The sequence below is a fragment of the Protomyctophum bolini genome (genome assembly GCF_963924005.1).
Source record: "Protomyctophum bolini genome assembly, chromosome: 7".
NCBI lineage: Eukaryota > Metazoa > Chordata > Actinopteri > Myctophiformes > Myctophidae > Protomyctophum > Protomyctophum bolini.
Genome location: NC_137868.1, coordinates 25,732,952 through 25,757,677, shown reverse-complemented (window position 1 = coordinate 25,757,677; position 24,726 = coordinate 25,732,952). Strand labels below are relative to the sequence as shown.

Genomic DNA, 24,726 nt, shown 5'->3' with positions numbered 1-24,726 from the left:
CATAGTCAGACATATAAGAGGCATCGACTATTATAAGAACAAACTAAATAATGACCCATCAGTATACAAATCAGGGTTTATTCAGTGTCTCAATAATTTAAGAGTGATTAGGACAAGAAGGAGGAGAAGAAGTTCAGTTTTCCACCGGCAGTCTAATGTGAGCCAACCAGCTGTTGGTGATATAAAACCTGCAACGCTCTCTAGTCTCAGATAAACTATAGACGCTCCAGGCAGTTCTGTTGCCCTGTGTAAAACATCAGTCCAAGGCACACCTCCATGGAGGACAACATGGCTTTAGTGTGATACAGTGATAAATAGAGGCCTCTGGGACAGAGAGCAGCAGCTCACATCAGTCTTCTAGCAGTCTCTGTGAGACTCAAACCTCTTAATGCACTATTAGCCCACAAAAAAAACTAAGGCCAGAGAGGTACAGGAGTCACTGGCTTACAGTATATGCTATGCAGATTGCAGAGAACCATGTTCTGTGGCCAGCTGTTGGTCCCGTATGATATCATGGAATCCTTCCGAGTAGAGCAGGTAATACGCTCCATAGAATGAGGTCGGACTAGTGAGAGTATATGTTCTGGTGCTGCTGTGATTAGTTAGCAGTGTTTATGTCTATGTGGCTTCAGATCCATCTTGCTTCTCATTGTAGACTCGCAGGATGGCCTCACACACAAACTGGAACTGACACTGAAACACAAAATATGTGCCGTTAGTTAACAAAACAATACACTGCATCACTATTGTCGCCATCGTTGCCTTGAACCACTTATGCCCCATAATGGAAATACAGTAGCTGATTTACAAGCTCAAAGATCTGAGCAATTCATGATTTGTTTTAATAATATTTCCGGTATATTATTGAAATGCCCAGAATGGGAACTCCAGGGTGAAAGTGACACATTATCTACAGAGGTGGACAACCTGAATGTTGACATGTTTTCCAAATTAGCCTGAACTCTTACTGTGACACACTGACAGACACTAAACACACCTACAGTCTTTCACGCCGGACACAATTAGTTGGGAATGACTTCTGTACTATCCATCTCAAATGAGGTGAAACAGGTCTATAATGGTGACAGTCACTGACAGGTGAGTATTATCAGCCTGGTCAAATTATTCAAACTTGCACTGGTGTGCAAACATGTTACATGACACTCCGCCAATCCGTGAAGCCAACGGTTTGGGTTGGCCAATCAGAGAAGCTGATTAGACACTTTCCGAGTTACGCCGGCGGCCAGCCACAGAGTGACAGACACACAGATTTGGAAAATTATTGCGTTTACTATGAGTTATGAACTACTGCATTTCATGTTAGTCAGTCCGTCCCGTCATGCCTCGTGACACACTCCATAATTGGCCGTCTCCGTATGAAGATCACAACACTGACCTCATCAAACCCTGGATACCCCCCCCCCCCCCCCCCCAAGTACAGAACCTTGGGGGACAACTAAGGGTTAAACCTGATCCTACTTTGCCAAATCGTTGCCTGCTGAAAATGGCTTTTTATACAAGAGTTACATTTTGTGTCAGGAATACATTTCTTTTCTTGTGGCCCTCAACACAACATTTGAGAAAACTTTGTACATTGTACATTTGTACTATAACCATTATGTAATAATAAGAAGAAGAAGAAGAAGAAAGGCAGCTAAATAATTTGCACACAAAGCAACTTCTACTGGCGAAGTGGAAAACTGCTGCCTCTCAATAAAGGAAAAACCAATAAACAAAAGCCTCAAGGACATCCTCCTCAGAGAAATCATGATATAAAACATGACGTGGGACCAGCTACATGTCAAAAGCAGCTGTGTTTGCCTTTGAAAAACAAGTAGTGAGCTAATCAACCATGATGGCTCGCTGTTATGTGTTTCGGTACCGTGGTCTGGACCATCATGGCTCGTTGGTCTCTCAGCGTTCTGACAATGTCCAGTGGGAACACCGGCCGACCCTCCTCCAACAGAGTCAGTGCTGTTTCCATGGTGATAAGAACACCTGTGCGTCCAATCCCAGCACTGGAAAACAATTACAAAGTTTAGATGTCGACACTACACACATGAATGTTTGTGTGTCTGTGTGTGTATATGTGTTTTACCTGCAGTGTACCATAAGTGGCTCCTCTCCTCTTCTCCTTTCTCGAACACAGCTGACAAACAGCAGGAACTCAGAAGGGTCATCTGGTACGCCATGGTCCGGCCATGCTACGTACTGGAGATGAGTGACTGCCCGTTCCTCACCCCGCTACACACCACACACACACACACACACACACACACACACAAAGAGGGTGAGAAAGATAGCGTTAGGAAGCATATATTTTAAATTGTGTACATTTAAACTAGACAAAACTGATTACACATGAGAGAGCATCTACATAACAGCCACAAAAGCAAAGAAGGCAGCGGAAGAGGGGAAGAAAAGTACATGTACTGTACATCATTGGTTCCCAACCTTTTTATACTGAAGTACCACCTCAGAAAATATTTGTCTCTCCAAGTACCACCATAATAACTGATGTTAAAATACAGGAGCGTAATACCTGTCCTTTTTGTTCTATTCCTAAGCCAATAATGCTGCTGCTCTGACAACTCTGTCTAATCACTACTCAGCACAACTGATGATATTTCTAATGTGATTAATGCATTCTCAAATATTCTATTAACGGCTAGGTGTGCTGTCATGCTCATTTCAGCACTGCTGGATAGCCTATTTCAACCAATTGCTTGGTCAGAAGAACTACCTGTAGTAATATAAATATTTCATTCCACTTTTGTCTTTTTTTTTAATTTTTGGGGCAACTCCTCTGAGTACCACCAGAGGAGGGCTCAAGTACCACCAGTGGTTGGGAACCTCTGCTGTACATGGATTGGAAGGGGATATGGTTGAAGGAAGACAAAATAGAAGGTGGAGAAAGAATAGAGGGGGGGAAAGTGAAATCCAAAAGGAGGAGTGTGGCTGTGTTCAGGAATTGTGCCGGGCGAGTGGCCTGTGACTGCATGCAGGGATGAACTAACTCAGCCAGGAGAACAGATGGGCACGCACAGCGGTAGCTTTGAATGTTTGTGTATGTGTGTGACTCCATACTCTCTTATTTACCTGTTCACCATGTATTATGGCAAACAGTTAATGGAAAACACTCGTATACACACAAGAGTGCTTTTCAACACACACACACACACACACACACACACACACACACACACACACACACACACACACACACACACACACACACACACACACACACACACACACACACACACACACACACACACACACACACACACACACACACACACACACACACACACACACACACACACACACAGGAAGAGATTATATGCAGGCTAGCGTTAGTTTTGTCCATAGTATGTGTTGCCTGCGGTGAGCTCTGTTATGTGACATATGGCATAAATCACAGTACATGCCACAAAACATAGAAACAGAAACCCCCGCCCATGTTGCATGATTGGAGTCATACATAGCATTTGCTGTGTCAGGGTTATTGAAAGCAGGACTGCAGGATTTCACTGAGAAGGTGTTACCGTTACTGTACCTGTGTGTGTGTCAGGGTGAATTGTCGTGTGACGTAGGCTAAATTACATTCCTCTGAGTGACAGCTCACCCTCAAGTACCCATAATCCCTCACTTCTGGGGGATGCGGCCAGTACTGGTGACACTTAGTCTGAAAGTATATGATATCATACATAAAGCACATTAATTCTGACACAAGCCATTAGTCACATACAGTAATAATATAACACATGACTGTCTGCTACCTGGAGGCTCTCAGGAAATTAAACTCGTGTTCGACAATGCATTTTAACCACTTCTCTCAGGAACACAATTCAGGGTGGGGAAAACGAACAGGATGTAAAATGACTTTCAATTAGGACTGGGTGATATATGACTTCAAACGAGTATTAAACAAACATTTTCCTCGATTCCGACTGATGGACAATTATAAACACTGGAAATAGCAGTTCTACAAGCGCTGTGAACCTGTGATGCGTTGTGAGCTTGTACATTCGCCTATGTTCACATGGCACTATTGTACAAAGTATACTACAGGTCGATTATAAAAGAAAAAATATATATCGATTTATTTATATCAAAATAAAAATTATTTTCGATTGTTCGATTAAAAATCTCAGTTTCAATATATTTCTCTGTGTGTGCATTCGCAGGCAAGTAGCCCTGAAGTAGAGAATATCTCCGGCCACTTGATCAATTAATGAGAGCATCTGGTTACCAAGCAACAGGCAAGTCTACACAGTGGCAGCTTCATTGAATGATTCCACGTGTGGCTGCATCTTGTGTGCAAAGAACATATCTCATCGGCATCCTGCTCACACCTTATGCCTAATTCATACTCATCGTACGATGGTGTCACATGTTGAAAATTGTTCACAAGCTCACAACGCACTGTCGTGCAATGAAGTATTCCCCTTTCAAGCTGTTCTGTAGTCTGTGAAATCCTGTTACAAACGGCTGCTGCGATTGTTTATTTTTAAGAAAACAAAACCGCTATAAAACCTAGTAACTAATAACCGTAATAAACAAATCAAACATGATACATCATGTAGCAATGTTGGCACAACAATGATCACAGGAAAATTTTACTTTGAGCAGCTTGACATTAAAGGAGAATTCCATGCTAGAAGGCTTTCTTACCTTTATTTGTAGTCGTTACGTCCCCACCAGAGGTCCAGGTGTTATTTTGTGCAAAAGTGCATTATTGGCTATTGTCGATTCAGGGCTGGAACCCAACCCCCATTGAGGGTAGCCTCAATGGGGATTGGGTTTTTGTGCTAATTAGCTTATTTCCATCTAAATAAGTAGTAAAAAATGCGATGGAAATAAGCACCCCAATGCCCCATTCAATTCAATGCAATTCAATTCATTGAGGGCTTATTATGGTAGGGAAAATAGCCAATAATGCGCTTTTGCACAAAATAACACCTGGACCTCTTTGTTGGGGACATAACAACTACAAATAAAAGGTAAGAAAGCCTTCTAGCATGGAATTCTCCTTTAACCCACAATACCCAAATCCTCACTGGCTGATTTTTACATATCTCTACATGTGCTTATAAATGAGATATGTATGAGTGTGTTTAAGCAAGTACCCGTCCCCTCTCTGTGAGAGTAGTAAGCATAATGATGGTGTGTGTCTGTTGCTCCCACACACTCTGCCAGAAGTGAGTGCAGGTCTGCGGTAAAGGACCCTGAGCGGCAATGTAACGCAAACACACACCAGACACTGGGGGCGCCACCTAAGAGACAGACAGACAGACACACAGACAGACGTGCTCATGCTAACACACATTATACACAGGGTTGAGTATACATGATGAAATGACGCCGGGGGGACAAAAAGAGATGATTGCATATCAGCAACGCCATACCGTGATGTGGCTGGCATTAATGTAGTCCTCTTGGTCCTGCAGAACGACCCTGGTAGCGTCATCTAAAAAGGAGAGAAAACGTAGTTGTACAGCTGCTGATGCACCAGTGTTTTGAGCAGTTACATTTTTATGATGCACCACAGGGAAGTACTGTACAAAACAAGGTTATTTAAGGTAATACAGAAAGCTGTGGGGGGTGGGGGATGTGTTGTTGGGAATACATGCAGAGACAGACAGACAGACAGACAAAGAGAAAAGATAGGACTCACATGGCAGAACATCTTTATATCTGTTCTTGTCCATGTTCTCAGAGAGTCGAGCACAGGTTAGTGGTAGGCCAGGTTTCCGCCTGTAAAGGTTCTGCAACACATACACATGTCACATGCACGTTTACACATTACAAATACACACACATTACACTTTAAAAACATTCAGCACCCAGCAGATTAGGGCCAACATCTGTTCCCAAAACAGCACTTAAAAAGGCATCATTATGAATCCCCAAATAAGTGAGTGCGAGTCATTAAAGGTGCTTAAAGTATAACAGAATTGCAGCCATTTGTCGTTCTATTAGCTACCCGTGTTCCCTTTAGTCTTGTGTGTGTGTGTGTGTGTGTGTGTGTATACACACACATACCTCAAAGTGGAAGGAGAGAGTTCCTGACTGTATTCCTCTTTCCAGCTGTTTCAATGAATCCTCCAGTGTAATGACACGCTCTGACTGGCCAGGCGACTGCGGCTTGTCTCCCTGTGATTGGCCAGTCAGTGTTAGGGCAGGAGGAAACTGTAGCACAGGTGCCACACGCCCAGGACCTACAGTACAATCTTGGTTGAGTGTATAATCCATAATCTCATGTAGATATTATTAGTCACAAGCTCGTTTTAATACTTCTCATTGGTTCAATATTTCTAAAACCCAATGACACACTTAACTACATTCACTTCTAAAGATAAATTAGGGGGGAGCGACGATAAGGTGCATACACACAAACATACAAACGTGCACATGATCCCACACACCTTTACGTCTGATGAGCAAGTCCAGTTCTCTGGAATGTGCCTCTCTGCTGGCTCGTATGAACATGACCACCTGGTCATGTGTGTGTTCTGAAATGTCTCGACCATTGATGAGGACCACCAGGTCTCCCTCTAGCAGCTTGGGTTCACATCGCCCTGCCTATAAACATACACACGCTCACTAAGACTGACCGTCTCCGGGTCCCCTGGTGACTGAACGTCACCAGGTCTCCCTCTAGCAGCTTGGGTTCAGATCGCCCTGCCTATAAACATACACACACTCACTAAGACTGACCGTCTCCGGTAAACCAGTGCCTATAAACATACACACGCTCACTAAGACTGACCGTCTCCGGTAAACCAGTGAGGCGAGTGAGGACATTTCCGGGGGATCCCAGCGACAGCACTTGAACCCTATTCATACTTTGGGTATCCGGTAATAGCCGATCTACAAGCCCACAGCGCATCATGATGACGCAACGCGTTGTGGGTTTGTACCAGCCAAGGTGCCTGGACCGCTGAGCCACGGCCCAGGCCCAAATTTGGAATCGTTTTGACAAGAATTACACAAATCTTTCTTGAGGGGGGCACAAAATCTTTTCAGATGGGGTCAGCGGCCAAATATACATCAATTTGGGGGTCCTTGACATGAAAATATTTGAGAACCATCTTTCTAGCCATCCATCATTCCATGTTTTGTTTATATTTCATCACAAGTTAACACAACACAACCACATAGTTAAACACAAACAACTCTGAGTCGGTCCTTACAGGTGAGTCAGGTTTAACGTGGGATATGGCTAGAGGCATCTTCTGATCCACCCCACCCTGGAAGGAGTTTGGAAAGATGAAATGTAGCAAGAGTGAGGGAGACAAACACATATTACTCAAAATGTTTCTGTGTGTGTGTGTGTGTGTGTGTGTGTGTGTGTGTGTGTGTGTGTGTGTGTGAGAGAGAACAAGAGAGACTCACTTTAACATTGAAGCCAAACTTGCCTTCCGGATCAGGGGCAATACGTATTAACAACAGATCACCGTCCCCTGGTGCCCCCTACAAAATCAGATGCACAAGTTCTGCAATGTAACACGGGAAAAATATTCTGCATAATGAATTACTACAAAATGTATGATAAAGGGGAAACTATTAAATATACTAACCCATAGCTACCCATATTTCTAGTCGATTCCTTAGTAGTCCATAGTGTTATACAAAACAGGGGTTGGGATGCAACACAAACAGTACAGTAACAGTATGTGGGCGATCATATAACCGACCTTGTCCCTGTAGTGTAAACTAGGCTCGCTGTCCTCTTCTCCCGTGCTGATGTCATCAACTTGTGACGAACCTTCCTCCAGTGTTTGGCTGTGTGTGCCAGAGAGACTGGTGTAAACAAAGTCAAATTGTTGGTTAGATTGGAAGAGATTTATACTTTGTTACGTGCCTGTGTGACAGGGGGGAAAAGCAGATTTAAAAGCTCACCACACGTCACGTTGCGATGCATTGTAAGCTTGTAGATCTGCTATTTGTGTTGTGCGACACCATCAGTACCATAGCATAAAATTAAGCAAGTGTGTTGTTTTCCTAATACCGATGTGGAGAACTGTCTCCCTCACTGTCTCTGCTGCTGGTGACAGAGGCCCGGTATGTGTAGAAGACATCCTCCCCCTCCGACATGTCTTTCAGATCATTGGTCAGCTCCGCCGAGGAGGGGCGGCGCTTATGGATGCCGTGTCGAACACGGGGACTCCGCCTGCCAGAGACAATAAACTTAAGCCAGGACAATTTATGCTTGTGTTTATACATGTTCTCTCCAAGAGGGTTATACATGTGCAGTCCAAGGAAGAGCAAACACATCCGACTATTTGACAGGTGCTGGACAAAAATACATGAAAAAGAAGAAAAGTCCACAGACTCTGACAGGTGCTGAAGCCCGTCAGGGTCTTCATCAGGTCTGAGAAGACCATAACAAGTTAAAACATTGTCCTTTGTCCTATTAAAATTGATCATTGGGAGCTTCAGCACAGCGTGCAGACTTCTTTTTCAAGAGGGTTTACATGCCTGTTTAACAATTTAAACAGTAATCAAAAAGAACAAAATAATAGCCAGGACAATTTTACTTCCCTTATAAAACTAATGTATTGGTTTTGGTCAATAGGCTTGGGCAATATAAACTATTATAAATACTGTATATATTTTTATACTTTAGCACAAGAGAGAAGACTTGCTGGGCATTTCTGCCTGACGCACCTCCGACGGTGCCATGAATAATAGTATCAATATTATATAAATATATCACATAATGGAAACAAATGTGGCTGTAATAACTGGCGTTGGTGTTGGAGATCGGTCCAGTTGGGTGTACCTGGATTGAGTCCAGTACACTCCAAGTTGCTGTCAGGCAATCGGGCCCTCGATTAGTTTCGCCCGAAAACTGGTTTCATAATGTGCAAGGCATTAGAGAGGGGTCCGATCCGGAACCCCTTTTGGTGTTTTAAACATTATGTTATAATTTAGCTATTGAAAAATGGCAGATCTACAAGCTCATAGCGCGCCACCGAGTGGCACGCTATGAACTTGTAGGTCTGCTATTTTTGAAAAATCGTGAAAATATTTATTTCAGAAAACTGGAGGATTTAGAAGAATTCTTTTAAATTTTGAGGTCAGGCCTAAATGGGTTAAGTATATTGAATCTTTGCCGTGCCCGTGACACACTGCGAAGGGTATTGTGAGTATTTCACTCACATTTTCCATGTACCGTGAGAGGGAAAGAGAGTGGGTCATAAAGCGAGGGACAATTATTTTAAGAAATGCACTTATTTCTGGCAAAAGAACGTCGTGATTGATAAGATGCCAGACATGCTTTTATTTGTAATGGTGGATGTAGCTCCTGTAGTTGGTTTAAAAGCTGAAGACTACAATGTTAACACTTTCCTTCTGCAGTTTAATGTCAAAGTCAATGTTACAGCAATGAATCTCACTTGTAAAACCCATCTATACTGCAACTCAAAGAGCTGCATTGATTACAGAGTCATTCACCTTTTTGGGAGGGGTATAAAGCTATAATGTATCAAGGTTCAAGGTTGTCTTTATTTGTATCCCTTAGGAGAAATGTGTCTTGGAGACACAGTCACAGCTGCATACAAATAACATGACACATTCACAAAAGGAAAAGAAAAAACACCATGAAACACACAAAAACAGAGATATTGCACACATTCCTCTGATAAAGTGCATCTAGTCATTTAACAATCTCTGATTGAGCATTTTGTTTGGAAGAGGAACACGAGTGTGAGTGTTTAAATCTATTATACACACACCGTGGAGTTCTATGGCCCTCATTTATCAATTGAGTGTAAATTCTGCCACAGATTCGAGTGCAGGTTTCGTAGTACACCCACGTCGCCACGGCATTTATAAAGTGATCGCAAACAGCTGATCCTTCCTTAATTTCGTTCTGACGTTAATAAATATGACGGCTGAAATCTATCTTGCACGCCCTATGAAATCAAGCCTCACCCTCGTTTTTGCGACATGAACACATGCAATACGTCCTGGAAACCCTGGTTACAGGAAAAAGAAAAGGTTCTCCCGTGCCTTGCTGCCCGCCTCACCCCCTCTCTCATACACACACACAGACGCACGCACACGCAACTTGCAAGCCCTGCCCAACTAACTAACTGGTCTTACTGGTGTGTTGTTAAATAAATAAAGAACGAACACCTGCTCCCAAATCATCTCACAAGTGCGCTCGCATAACAAGGCCAGTAAAGCACTGTTAGATTAAGCACAAACTAATACATTGTAAACATGTTATATTGTATTCAATTTCGCGAAATTAATTACTTGTAAAGTTGGAAATCTCTTTTTCTTTTTTTTACATGTATATACAGTTTTATATTAACATTTTAGGAGTGAAAACATATGCTTAGATGCCTGTGACAGCGTGTCAGCAGTTCAGACAATGCTGCTCCGCTTGTGTACGACAGAAAAACAGCCGTGGACAAAGCATACGACAGCTCCTGACCAGACGTGACTTTTTGTCCTACTCAAGTTCAATTTCAAGCTTTGGCGGAAATCGTAAATGCCGAAAATTTCGGTAATTTTGGCGTGCACCCATATTTTGGCGTACGCACGGTTGATATATGTCCTACTGGATGGCATTATCTCATACTCTCTGTTCAATACATGCAATGGGTGAGATTCAATATTTCGAGCTTGTGTTATTACTGCCTGTTCAAAAATGGCCTGGGGAGTGATGGAGGGGGGGGACGACGACGTTGGTGGACAGCTCAGCTCAGGTCATCATCGATCTGCACTCCCAGGTATTTATAGGAGACGACCCGTTTGATGTTATGGTCATGAACACTAATCATACTGTGGTCTCCTATGGACCTGGGGTCAACTATGACCTCCTCGGTTTTGTTTACATTATTTTCAGATGATGTAGATCGCACCATTCTATAAACTTGTCTACTCCAGCTGTGTGGCTGAGGATGTTATTATCGCTCTTGAGCAGACTAAGTATCATGGTGTCATCTGAAAACTTGATAAACTGATTTGGGTGTGAGCTGACACAGTCGTCCGTATACAAGTTAACACATTTAGTACCGGAACTGCATCAAAATAAAGGCGCTGCTTGCGCCAGAGTAATCGCCAGAGTAGTGATCGCTTCTATTTTGAAAGCCATGAACCGGAAATACTTTCTTAAAAAAGTTGACTGACAAAGTGCCATCACAATCTCCGATCATCTTAATATATTTATATACGCTCCAAATAGTTCATATTTTGCGGGAGAGACGGATGAGGAGCAGAAACGCAGCGCCAGCATATCGATCCATTCATCACCACGGAGAGCGCCCTGGATGAGGAGATACGAGTCATTCTTTCCGCCGCGCTAACATGGGAGTCAATGACAAGCTAATAGTTTCACAGAGCGTTAGCATACGGCAAGCGAAAAGCGAAATGCCAAAAAAAAAAGAAGTAATTATTCTGAATATTATTATCTCGCCCCGCGTCGTTTGGACGTCGCTAGGACGTCCACAGACGTCTAAGGCACCTCTCGGTTCCAATCCTTATGACGTTTCAGGACGTATTATGTACAAAATGTGTTAAACAGAAAGGAGGCACCCCTGTACTACAGTGTCTCATCTGAGAGCACCGAGCCTAAACAAATCTTACCAGTTGGGTGTAGTTGGAGGGGATCTAGATGGAAGACTCTTGGTCTCCATATTCTCGGCTGAAACAGACCTTCGAAGGACCGGGTTCCATACCATCCCTCCCACCACACGCCGACACACCGGACCACTACAGATCAAGGGGAGAGGAATAGAAAACTGTAAAATTGTAATAGTTATTATAAGACTGCACGTGACTGTGCACACACACTCACGTTTCATTTTTACTGTTTCCCAGGCCCAAGTGCTGTGTGATCAACTTGCTGTAGGACTGAATTGTTGTTGTTGTGGTGGTGTTGTTGTGCTTCGGGCTCCTGGCTGTCCGGTTAGCGCTGAAGAAGGAATGGTGATCCACACAGGACCTCCAAAGATTCTTACAAGTCTTGGGACAGGGCAAAGCCAGAGACACAATGCAATCCTGGGTCTCCCCCTGCACATCACAGAGGATAGGATAGTACAATACAATCCTCACAGGATTCACATTGAAAGGCGACGTGGGCGGGTAATTGATGCACCCGAAACCAAAGACAGGACTAGACTCACATGTTTCCGTTTGAGGTGGATGAGAAAGCGTTTCCTCTTGAAGGAGATCTTGATTATGTTCCCCCTGCATAATGATGGTGAGAGGGTTTAATGGGTCAGAAAACTAGGCTGAGGACAACCCATCACATGAATGTGCAGCTGTCATTATCACTCACCAGGGGAAGAAACTGGAGCAAATCATATTGCAGAACATAGCTACACCACTTGAAGCCAACCCGACCAAGAGGGGGGCATTGTTGGAGTCCTGAATAAGAGTGACAAGAGAGCGAGAATTTTATATATTAGAAAGTAATGTAGATGTGATTTGTATCTGGATAAGGAAAAATATATGGTAATGCAAGGTGTAAACACACAAAGCACACATTGCAATCGGAATGCGATCACATCTGCCAGACCAGGCTCACACTGCATTCAGATCTCAGTCAAAATACCACAGGTGTAAATGTTATTATTCCGATAATATATCCAGAAACAGCCAAGACGTAGCTACCGTGGCAGAATGCAGCTCCACTCCATATAGCTCCAGTGTTCGTGCCGTGTTGAGGAAACATAACTCTGCCTCGCTCTGCTTCAGTCCCCTGGGAACACACAGGGGCATCAATACTAACTGTGGAGAACGTGCTGTGCAAAACGAGCGGAAACCAGTTTTGAATTTCAGACTATAAAAGGAACAGATTCTTTGCAGTACTTGTGCTGTGGATGCAGATCTTCCACTCGGGATAGGAAGTCATTGTCCTGCTCTGGGATGAAGTGGGACTTGGACAGGTAACCAGGGAGATAAGATGGCATGTGGTCCCTCAGCTCCGCTACAGAGGATGGAGTCAGAAATATTACACAGAAATGCATATTCAGACCACCTCCGTATACAGACCTACAATTGTCAACCTAATAAAATCTCCAGTTAATTTAACTCTAACCGACCCATAATTTAACACTGAGGATTCGACTGTGTAGGGCACTATATGAGAGGTGCAGGTAATTGTTTGCTTACATGCAGGAACAATTACTTGCATGACTGAAGCCATGAGTCATTCGTTTCTCTACTGTTGAATGAAAATGTAATGGTGACTTACACTGAACAGCATAAGACGCCAGCACCACTGCTGCACTCAGCGGGCATTGCAACCTGCAATCAGACTATGATTACACATTGAAATTGCTACATCACTGCTGGAAACTCTGCATCACAAGGGAATAGGTGTTTTTGTTTGCTTGCGTGTGGATTAGCGTATGCTCTATTGAACACGTTTCCCATGGAGCTCCACTAACCTTCCTTCCCTGATGTCACACCTGATCTGGAGGAAGTACAGGTGCCTACAGAGACGAGACAAGAGGAACTCATACAACCCACACTACTTCAATCATCCCACTCACATGTCATAGACACACGACTCCCTTTTTCACTCCCATTAACAATGGCTACTGACACGTGACACACAACTAAAGTATTTTTAACCTGGAATTAAGGCAAACAACTGATTATTGATATTCTTTAAAGATTTATTTTATGCCTTTATTATAGTTGAACACAGTAGGCTGAAATTGGAAGAGAGAGCTGAGGAGTGACACGCAGCAAAGGCCGTCGGGATCGGGACTCAAACCCGCGTCACACCGTTTAGCTATATCGTAGCCTAGGTGCCTGAACTGCTAGTCCAGCGGTCCGGTCCCCAACCACTGATTATTGTTACGAAAAAATGTATAATGAAAAAAGAAATTGCATACAACCAAGGGGGGAAAAACACCCAATTATCTTTCGATATCACTTATCGTTCACTAGACTAACCACATTCATATTCACCTGGTCTGTTCATGTTGCAGAGAGTTGGGGTCAGAGATGAAGTATCGTACTCTGAAGTTAAGATAGAAGGGAGAGACTAGCCCTGCATAGGGAAAACCATGTCTTATTATACATATGAAAGATTACATGATGTGATCACAGCAGACTCCTGGTTTCTTTGTCCCAAGTTGAAGTTCTGACCTGAGGCCGATTCTACAAATGCCTTCTGTAGTTCTCACACTTTCAAGATTTTTTTTTAAATGTAAAGAAATAGCAGATGTACAAACTCACGGCATGAATTGACATGCTGTGAGCTTGTATATCTGCTATTGTTGAATTAGAATAGCCAACACAAAAATCTAAAATGACACAGATGCTTTTAATGGCTTAAGAAATAGTCAAAACAAATTCTACTTCAAATAAAGGCACAGACATAATACATATCAGATACCTTTCAGCTGCTTCTTCAATGGCTTTTCAGGCTCCAGCCATCTCTGAAAGAGGAACACAGGGTTATTCAAATTTCAAACACAGAACATCGTTCTATTCTATACAATTACAATCACAGCCAAGAGAGACAAATGGCCAGCTCACCGGAGACTGTGTGTTGGTTTTAATGGAGACAATTGCTGTGCTGGATTCTCGGATCTGTAGACTAAAAAGCTGTCTCTCTAGCAAGCCGAGGTGGTTGAACACCAGGTCTAACAGAACCACACCTTCATCTTGTTTCTGGAAAAGGAGGGATCTAAAGTCAGACTTTCTCAAATGGTCTCGGACACGGACAAACATTTTACACTGAATATTAAACGTAACACTATTCAATAATGGTATTCTTCTGATGAAGTTTTGTGTAAAATCCTATACGTTTAGGTTAAATGATATGCCCTATATATAAATTTTGTTCAGGTCTGTACAGACAAGACAATAAATAAATGCATTAAATAGGAAAATAGGCCAACACAACAGTTAAAAGACACCACTGTAAATAAATTATATATATTAGAGATGCATGATATATCGGTAGGGACGGTAGCATATCAAAATCGGCCATAGAAATGCCATATCGGTATCGAATTAGTATCCAAATAATACAAATTTTCACCGATATTGATGACACAATAATAATGTGACCATCAATGGCTTTGTACTCGCAGAGCAGCCAGTCTGCTTGTCTCTGTCTCTAAAAATAAAAATAAATAAGCAATGAGTTCATATATCGGAATCAGTATCGGCCAATTTGACCCTACAAATAATCGGAGATCGGGCATCATTTTAATATCGTGCATCTCTAATGTGTGTGTGTGTACTGTAGAGGGAGAGACATACATTTTGAAAATAAAATAAAAGCGATGCTCTCTGCATAGTACTCTGTGAATGTGTGTGTAGGTACTTGTTCTTGTTAACTTAAGAGTTTAAAAACTCAGAGTTGCAAATGGATAAACTACCGTTACAAAGAGGACTTGGCTGTCATCGTGACATTTCATGTCCCACTGTTGTGCTCCACCCCAGTGTTTAGGAAACACTGCTAACGGTGCTGACACTGTCAAATACAATGTTTACGTCAATGAAGGACATGATCGCAGAAACCTTTGCTAGCCTCGATTTTCTGAGTTAAGGCTCTTTCTTGCTTTTCTTGTTCAGAACACGACACAAATGAAACCATGCACCTCAGTAGATCTGTGGGGCTGCTGACAGATCATGTTTTTCCTAGCATAAGTATAGCATAAAGCTTGAGTGTGCCACTAAGTATAGCACAGGCTTTAGGTCTGAAGTGCTGTAGCTCACACTATGGCGCAGATATAGGCTGTGGTATACAAATTTCGGGTATTTTCAGAGTATTTCCAATTTTCCAATACTTTTACTCCACTACAATTATTTGAAAACTTCAATTACTTTGAAGATTTCTACAAAACAATAATATACATTAAACACTTCCGTCCTAGTATATACCAGTAAGACGCGCAAACGCGGGAAGCGAACGCAGCTGAGACCCTGCAGATCATGTCTGTCTGTCTGTGTGTCTGTCCCGCTGTTACTGTATATGTGGACCTGGCCCCTTTTGTGCCCATATATGGAGCTGAGTGGACCTGGCCCCTTTTGTGCCCATATATGGAGCTGAGTGATTGCTGATGCAACACACTCCATATTTGGAAAGCAGGACAGACACACAGACAGACACACACACAGACAGACATGATCTGCTAGGTCTCATAGTAAGTGCTCACTGCGTTCGCAACAAGTATACTTTGGTCATTTCAAAATAGCTGATTAACAAGCTCACAACGAGTTGCGTTGTGAGCTTGTACGTAGATCTGCTATTTTCAAAAAAAGATTGTACATGACAAACTTGTGAGAAATAGGACATACTGACTGCATAATGATAATTTTTACATTTGGTACTTAAGTATATATTTTGATGACAATACTTAAGTACTCTTACACAAGTACATTTTGAACACCAGACTTTTACTTACTTACTTACTTAAAGTATTAAGTGTGTCAGTGCAGCGAGCAACATGCAATATAAGGAGTTTCATATTGGACAGTCACAGTAGTTTCCCTGATCTTATATTCCAACTCTCCTTAGACTGTCTGAGGTTTAAAAGGAGAAGCTGGCCTAGAAAATCATATGGTGACTTACAGTACATCATTCTCTGAGAGAATGCGTGCATGCCATGCTGACGTAAGCTCATGCATGCATGGCATGCCGTATATGCTGATGGAAGCCTCCCATATGTGAAAGGCTCCACTCTGCCTATAAAAATAACGCAAAGCACGATTCTGAAAGAGAAGAAGTCCATCGAACCAAGGACACTGTTCTGAACAAACGGGAGGCGGATCAATGGAAATGCGAAAGAGGAGTCTCGCTATGTCATCCACTGACACTACAATCATTAGCACTGCACAGAGACAGATAGGACCAACATATGATCTGTGTGTGTGTGTGTGTGTGTGTGTGTGTGTGTGTGTGTGTGTGTGTGTGTGTGGAGACAAACTTTAACACGATAGAAAGACGGAAGAAAAGGTTGTGAAAAGTGAGGCTGCAAGTAGAGGTGCAGGTTAGGAAATTAATGTACTAGTGTAACTAGTCAATGGAAATGAGGTGCAGGCCGTGTGTCTGTGTGTGTAATTGTGCGTGTGCATGTGTACTTTCTTACTCACGCTGACTCTAAAGGTCTCGATGGTGCCGTCCAGCAGCTGAACTAGGCAGAGTAAGTCAGGTTTTGGCATGTCTGTTACCACGGTAACTCGGCCTCCCTCTCAAGACAAACACCCTGCCCTCAGCTCATCACTGAGTGGGGATCTGGAAACGCACACAGACGACACACGTACATACAGTTTATAGTCAGGTTTTTCCAGGCTGTTGTCTTCCCGTGAGGATGACATCGTGTGGTGAGTAATGTGTGTGCCTGATTCAGTATCAGGCCACAGTGAGTAATGCACTGTGAATGCGAGGGAGCGACTGTGTCTGTGTGAGTGTGTGTGCGTGTGTGAGTGTGTGTGTGTGTGTGTCTGTTTGTGCAATCCATTATTATTTGGCTTGAGTCTGAACATGTCCTCTCGTTCTCTTTCCCTCCAGTTCTCCCTTGGTGTCTCTCCGCCCTGTGCAGGAGCTGAATGATAAGAATGTTAAATATTCTCCGAGTTCAGCACGCCCATTTGCACGGCTAGGAACAGATCTAAGACCTGCTACTACGGACAATGTATGCACGCATAGGCCTCACATATGTGCGTGCGTGTGTCCATGCACTCTCACGTCCACTCATAGTTACTGGCTCAAAGCCAATAGTTGCTCATGCTTAAGAATGTGTGTGTGTGTGTGTGTGTGTGTGTGTGTGTTTTGAGTTGTGCTTGAAATGTACTGTAATTCTCCAATCTGTTAATAAATTATTCAATGAATCAAGTGTGTGTGTGTGTGTGTGTGTGTGTGTGTGTGTGTGACTGTGTGTGTGTGTGTGTGTGTGTGTGTGTGTGTGTGTGTGTGTGTGTGTGTGTGTGTGTGTACGTGTGCATGCATTTGTGTCCAGTTTTGGTTTACAGATAAATTCAACACACAGAATGGCCTGCCTTACTCTTTGTCAAAGATACACAAAGTGTAAGTTAATGTTTGAACACAGTGTCACTCTCAGAATATATTAAACAGACCTGTTTTCCATGATAAACTCTCATTGACTAACCTATAATGAATTCACATGTGAATGTTATTTTTAAACTTCAAAGAGTTCAGCTCTATTCACTATTTTATTTATTTAGGGATATTGTTGACATAGACCACTTTTTTAGGTGACAGAAGAATGCCATCAAAGTATGCCTGTAGCTTAAATAAGTTAACGTATCCATCATTGTTTTATAAATAATGAACACAGGGATTACATTTACTTATTTAGAGTATTAAGCAATGCACTCACCAGAGACAGCTAAAATATATCTGTCTCTACTCTCTAGCTGCTAATGACCAACCTTTAACCTCGTCTACTCTCACAAACGTAAACAGAGGATTAAGCCAGCCAGGCCTAATTCAAAGTATAAAGCCTTGAGTTGACTACAGCAGCAGTAGCTTACTATACACAGTGGCACAGCCTATCGACAATATTATATGATCTCTTGTACTTTGTTCTACTGCGCGATCAAGGAACCTGTTAACAACCTAAACTTCTCAGTCAGTCAGCCTCACCCAAAGGACTCTGGAACAACACAACACAGCAGAGCACACCGTGACACACCACCATTCGCAAAGTTTCTTTAAAAAGAGCGACACTACAGCGTGGCTTGTGATATGTTATGAAGACGCATGCAGCTTAGAAGTAGATAGAAGATGCATTTACTGTAAGTGTACCTCGGTCGTCCTGAAGTGGAGCATTTTCTGTCGGCGGGGCGCGTCCCTCCTGTGTGGGCCAGGTAGAAGGTAAATATCCGGGACAAGTTTCTCATCCCTCTGGCTGTGGTGATTCCTACTCCACGGCCCCGCCCCTTCCCCAAGCGCGCTCCCGATCCTACCCACCCAGCACGCGCGTTGCTCCCGTTATATACTTCGTCGTACGGCGCGCGCCACATGTTATTGTCGATCTACAAGCTCACAGCGCGTCGCGTCGTTGACGCTTTGTGAGCTTGTGGATCTGCTATTTTTGCCAGGCGACACCGTCGTGTGACGGAAAAGTGGCATCACATCCGTGAAACCTAGAAACTTTGCATAATGAGCTTTGCAAATAAACAAACGAAAAAACAAAGTAGCGCGAACAGCATGGCAGTTAATTTTTATATTATTAGCGTTAGCGATATATCCACTATCCAGTTTGGACAATGGTAGACAAGTGCTAGGTGAAGATTATGAAGATTATGCCTAAAAGGTAAGAGTATTATAGTATGACTGAAATGAATGCATTTTCAGATTTAGGGACCATGCAGAGTGAAACCTTTCTGATTGACTAATTAAATAATATCGTATGTAAATTGAGTTTGAAATCAGGACATTTGAAGCAGATTCTGAGATTCATTCGATTCAATGAAGCATTTAGGGTGTAGGCAGGGTAAAATAACTTGTCAACGTTTATCTTTATACTGTGCTAACATAGAATAGGCTAGTTAAGCAGGCTGCGCTTTATCTGTCCAATTTTATTAACACATTTCTGAATAACAATGATAAAGTTGTCAAACTGAACTGCTGCTCACTCTGGTTTCTTGCTGCCACCCGCAGGAGAGATGAGCTATTGCAGCAATAATTCAGAGTAGTGGTATTTTTCAGGCCAATGACCCCTTTAGCTGAGAGAGAGGATGCAGGGACCCCCGCCCCACTAAATACAGTAATGTATACATATTAAAAAAACGTATACAAGATTTGTAAATGTACATTTACCCCCCCCCCCCATCTTATTGTTTTTTGTTTTTGTTTAAAGACTCCTAGACTAGAGTTCCATGCAACTTGATAATAGCTCACTATATTTAGCTGATTGTCTCATCAATGTCTGTTTTAATACCGTTCGTTGAGAGATATGATAGTGTTACAAGATACATTAATTGAAATCCTCATGCATTATCGCTAGGCTGAAAGAAGAGATCCCACTTTTCCCACTTTTTATAGAACTTATCCTCTTGTAGTCTAAGTATGAATGTTAGTTTTCCATAACATACAGATCCTCAGTAATGTCCATCCAATGTTCTTTCCATGCCTTTTTAAAGGCAATAACAGTTCTAAGCCAACATGCCTGCTTGCCCAAAATATCACCAAAAATCTATTTGCGGTCATCTGCACTTTCATGTGTGTGATAGGCTAGCATTGAGGCAAAACACAACCAGAGACACTGCTTTACCTAAAGTGAGAATTGAAAGATGTGAAATAAAAAGGTTAAAAGTTCAAGAATGAGAGTGAAATGTTGAAGACATATGGCATTGGCATTTGTCAAAAGATAATTTTTTCTTTATATACCGGTATATAATTTTTATCCCACTATTTTGCAACCCATTTTTTCACCCAGTGTCAATCATCTAATGTAATCCTGGGCGCTACACTTCCTCTGCCAACCTGGGGGGAAAGGGGCAGGGGACTTACCTCATGCTTCCGTCTATGCATGAGGAGTCCAAGCTGCTTATTTTCACCTGACAGGGGGGAATTTCCCCGGCCGGACGTAGCGCGTGGAAGGAACACGTTATTCCAACCAGTTCCTTTCCCCTCCATCAGGCGCCCCGGCTGGCCAGGGGGAGGCATTTTTAGAGACCAGGATTACTGCATGTTTTTTGTGAGGGTATCTACCCTAGGGGGCACGGGGAGAACATGCAAACTCCACACAGAAAAGCCCTTTTACCAACCACGCCTCGGTATGGGCACTGATGACTCAGAGGGGGGAACACGCCCCCAGTGCCCACAGCGTCCCCAGCAGGAATCGAACCCAGGACCTTCTAGCTGTGAGGCGACAGCTCTACCGACTGTGCCACCGTGCCCCCAGCAACAGAAAACTTTAATGAAATGCAGTACTTATGTTATAAGTCATTCTCATAAATAATTTATTATAAATGTTGTGTTCAACGTAAACACACCTAAACTCCAGAATACCGGTAAATACAATCAATATACCAACATTTAACCTTTTACCATAGAGAGGATTCCAGAGCATATAAATATACCTAGAAGGTTTTGAATACTACACATTACCAAAATAGGCAATATAGGCGAATATTGTACTCAAAGTAGTCATTACAGTGTACAACTGGTAACGTCCTCCACTCATGATGTCATGACTGCAATTCCATAATCCATACCTTTTAAAAACCTCTAATTTCCAATCCATGCAATTATATGAAAAAAGAAAATTGATATTGTTGTTTAGATATGGAAATATCAGAAGCTATCTGTTGCCCTACCCATGCCAGAGGTGTGAGATGCGTCCAAGTGGGGCATGGGGGCTTGATTTGGATTTGAATAGTTTATAGGGACACCTATAAACACCTCCCATTTCAACCAGTAGAACGTTATGGAAACTCTCCAATCCAATGGGATTGGCTAATGTGTTGTCCAATAAGCTGACCTCTCTCAGAGGCACTCCAGGAGGCTTGCAGGGAAACCTCAGGGAATGTACGAGTTCGTTGCATGCGGTGTCAAATGTTACAGTACATGCCTGCATAGTCAAAACCAGCATAGACCGGTTCTCGTCAGGACTAACCCTGTGTAGAAACCAGTTCCTACAACTTTGGGGTGACAAGGGCAGGGGATCATGCACCCAATCAGTCAAACATAGAGAAGGCACACGCGCACACGTGCACACACACACACACACACACACACACCAACAGTATACCGTATATACGCATACATATGTATATGTAAATATGAATTAAAAGGCACGCACACACACATGAGCAAACGTTCTCTGTTGTCCTGTCTCTCCCTGTGCTGGAGCTCTGTGTATCACTGTCAAAGTATCACTTTACTGCACAGTATAAGCAAGGGGGTGGCTGGGGGTGTAATAAATAATATGGTTTTGTCAAGAAACTTAATAGTTAGTTATTCTAATGCTGCCACTTCACACCCCTCACTTATGGAAGCTATACCTTCTTTCCTGCAACCACTTAAAGGGGTATTTCACATATTTGGTGCAATTGTTATGTCTACGATGGCTATCTTGTGCACCCAATAAGTGCCTAATTCGATATTTAGATATTTGATATTAATTTTATCAGAGATGCCCACTCGCCTATATTTATTGAACTTCAAACTCCATTTGAACCATTTTAGACTAATTGAAAACACATCCCTGGTTCTGGTGACTGATATTGTGGGGTGCCATAATTCAATTCCTTTTTTTTTAATTCAATGTTTTGAAAATGAAAATGAAAAACAAATTAAAAAAGCAATTGAAAAAATACTGCGCCTTGTGCATTGGAAGGGTTTTACATCACATCATCACATCACAGGTTTACTAAAGCCAAGGATGTGTGTTTTCAATGAGTCCATGGTTAAATTGAGTTTTAAGTTCAATTAGCCGGGGAGCCACAGGCCCAAAATTGGACAGGACCTGTGATGTCATGCTGTACTTTTTATTTGTGTTTTTTCTATTCACTTGGTCATTAAGGGCCACAGAATGAGAGGCCTGCTCTGCTGGAAACATCGAGAAAAAAGGTTATGGCCATTTTTGTATACCACACCAGGCATAGACAACTGAAGAGACATTTGTTCACTTTGGCTTTTGGCAACTAGTTTTGTTTTTTGTTTTTTGTCTTGTAAAGCGTCCTTGGGTTTCTTGAAAGGCGCTATATAAATCCAAGTTATTAAGGCAAAATGTCCTACATTTCATCATGCTTTAAGTAGCATGTGACAATTGTGACATGTCAAACTAGGGGGTTTTCATGATTCTGAATCCATTCCAAGCATTAGTTTTGCATGAAAAACACAGGTCATCACAAATGTGTCAGCACATTTGGACACATTTTGGCAAGTGACTATGGCCGAATTTAGGCCAAGGAGTGTTTTTCGTGCAAAACTAATGCTTGGAATGGATTCAGAATCATGAACACAGCCTTGTTTGACATGTCACAATTGTCACATGCTACTTAAAGCACGATGAAATTTGAAAAATGTTGCCTTATATTGGTTATCTATGGTGTGGTATATAAAATGGCCATAACATTTTTCCGCAATGTTATCGGCAGAGCAGGCCTCTCATGCTGTGGACCTTAATGACCAAGTGAATAGAGAAAACACAAATAAAAAGTACGGCATGACATCACAGGTTAATCCTTAACCGTTGAGCTTTTGGGCCTGTGGATCCCCGGCTAAATGGGTTTATATAAGAGAGGAGCGTGTCTGATTAAATTAATTAAAGGTCAAAATAACTTAAAAACTGTCTGGGGTGCACACAAAAGCCAGACTAGATGTTAAAATGTCCCTAAAAGAGTTTAGAAAAAATGAATTACCCAGTTTAAACCATATATATTTGATGTGTTTATGGGTATGATCATGTCAATGGATATTTACACAATATAATATAAAAGTGTCCAGAACATGAGCTACTGTATATGTCTAGTTTGTCAACCTGTGGATATTTAGATAACAATGTCACGAGTGTCCTATTCTTGAAGATGTAAGGTTAATGAATAACACTGCTCCGATGCCGATCTACTTGAAAATATATTTCTGGTTGTGGTGATGTCATGATGATTCGGTCTAGGCTACTATGTGCCCTACTTTGTTCCCTCCATGTCAAATCTTGTTGCTGAAAAGTGCTGATCTAACGTGTTTGCCCCAGAATAATGGCACTGGCGTTCATGTGGTTAAATGAGGTCTTTTTTTTTTCTGTTGATGTCTCATTATATAATTCTCTGGCATTATCCCCAAGGCACCATTATATGAGGATATGGAAAAAATGTCTAGCCTAGTCTTGTATGTTTTCCTATAGTTACAAACTGTTGGATCACCTCCCAGTCTCTGTCTTAATACAGTACAAATAAGAACATCTTGTTCACACCTGTGTGCTAGTCTCATTTCCCATATCTATTTGTCTTTAATTGTGTGTGGTTTATCCGTTAATGGTGATGTAATTCACTCTGCATTGTGAGTGTACTGTATATTTGGTATCAGGTACGGTCGCCCCATAACCATCTTGCCCCTGAGCACGGACAGCTGGAACACCTAAAGCTCACCGGAGCCGGGCCGGCACCCTGGGCGCATTCCTGGGGGTCTCGATGTTCCGGGAACCACCCGGGGACTGCCACGCGGTAACTGTCATTTCTGGAAGATTTTTTTTACAGTAGAGAGCAGAGTACACTACAATACAGTATATAGAGCACAGTACAGTAACTATAAATAAATAGTTGCACCACTCAGTTCACACAGGTGTGATTTACATGAATACAGAGGCTACATATAAGAACATCTTGTTCACTACAGACTGTGCTAGTCTCATTTCCTATCTATTTGTCTTTAATTGTGTGTGGTTTATACATCCATTAATGAGGCATTGAAGATTTAGGTGACAATAGGTGAATCTGAAAGTAATGTGTTATATCTGCAGTGTGCTAAGGTGTAGACAGGTCACGTCACGGTCAGTCACATAGATAGGGTCCAGGAAACATGAGGAGAGATAAAGTAGAACATGTCACATGCTGGAATGCTGTCTATCACCCTATGACTATCCTTAGACTGGGTTAGCTTCCAAACCAGGTTACGTGCTGTGAGGCTGGTGCCCTAGAAAATGATGTCACTTCCATTCTTTATGTGTGATTGTGGGGTTCACACACATACTGTAGTATATAGAACACACACACACACACACACACACACACACACACACACACACAATGCTTCAATATTAG

The 24,726-nt window shown here is 42.3% G+C and overlaps 1 protein-coding gene across 3 annotated transcripts; it reads right to left on the bottom strand.

Moving 5' to 3' along the window:
- Positions 1-58: 58 nt before the first annotated feature.
- Positions 59-18,893, bottom strand: ptpn3 (protein tyrosine phosphatase non-receptor type 3). 3 transcript variants are annotated; one of them, XM_080768456.1, is made up of 26 exons: positions 18,761-18,893; positions 17,086-17,227; positions 14,518-14,652; positions 14,375-14,417; positions 13,945-14,026; positions 13,416-13,460; positions 13,220-13,272; positions 12,835-12,952; positions 12,637-12,724; positions 12,302-12,390; positions 12,147-12,210; positions 11,819-12,033; positions 11,608-11,733; positions 8,018-8,179; positions 7,704-7,809; positions 7,402-7,479; positions 7,200-7,256; positions 6,432-6,588; positions 6,049-6,224; positions 5,681-5,771; positions 5,412-5,473; positions 5,133-5,279; positions 3,560-3,688; positions 2,099-2,244; positions 1,883-2,018; positions 59-693 (listed from the first exon to the last, which is right to left on the bottom strand). In XM_080768456.1, exons 2-26 carry the CDS (start codon positions 17,152-17,154, stop codon positions 619-621), a joined length of 2,649 nt encoding a protein of 882 aa, XP_080624582.1. In that variant the 5' UTR covers positions 17,155-17,227; positions 18,761-18,893; the 3' UTR covers positions 59-618. The 3 variants fall into 3 exon arrangements, with proteins under 3 accessions (XP_080624582.1, XP_080624583.1, XP_080624584.1); XM_080768457.1 differs by having other exon boundaries at positions 18,750-18,840; XM_080768458.1 differs by lacking the exon at positions 5,133-5,279.
- Between the last annotated feature and the right edge of the window lie 5,833 nt (positions 18,894-24,726).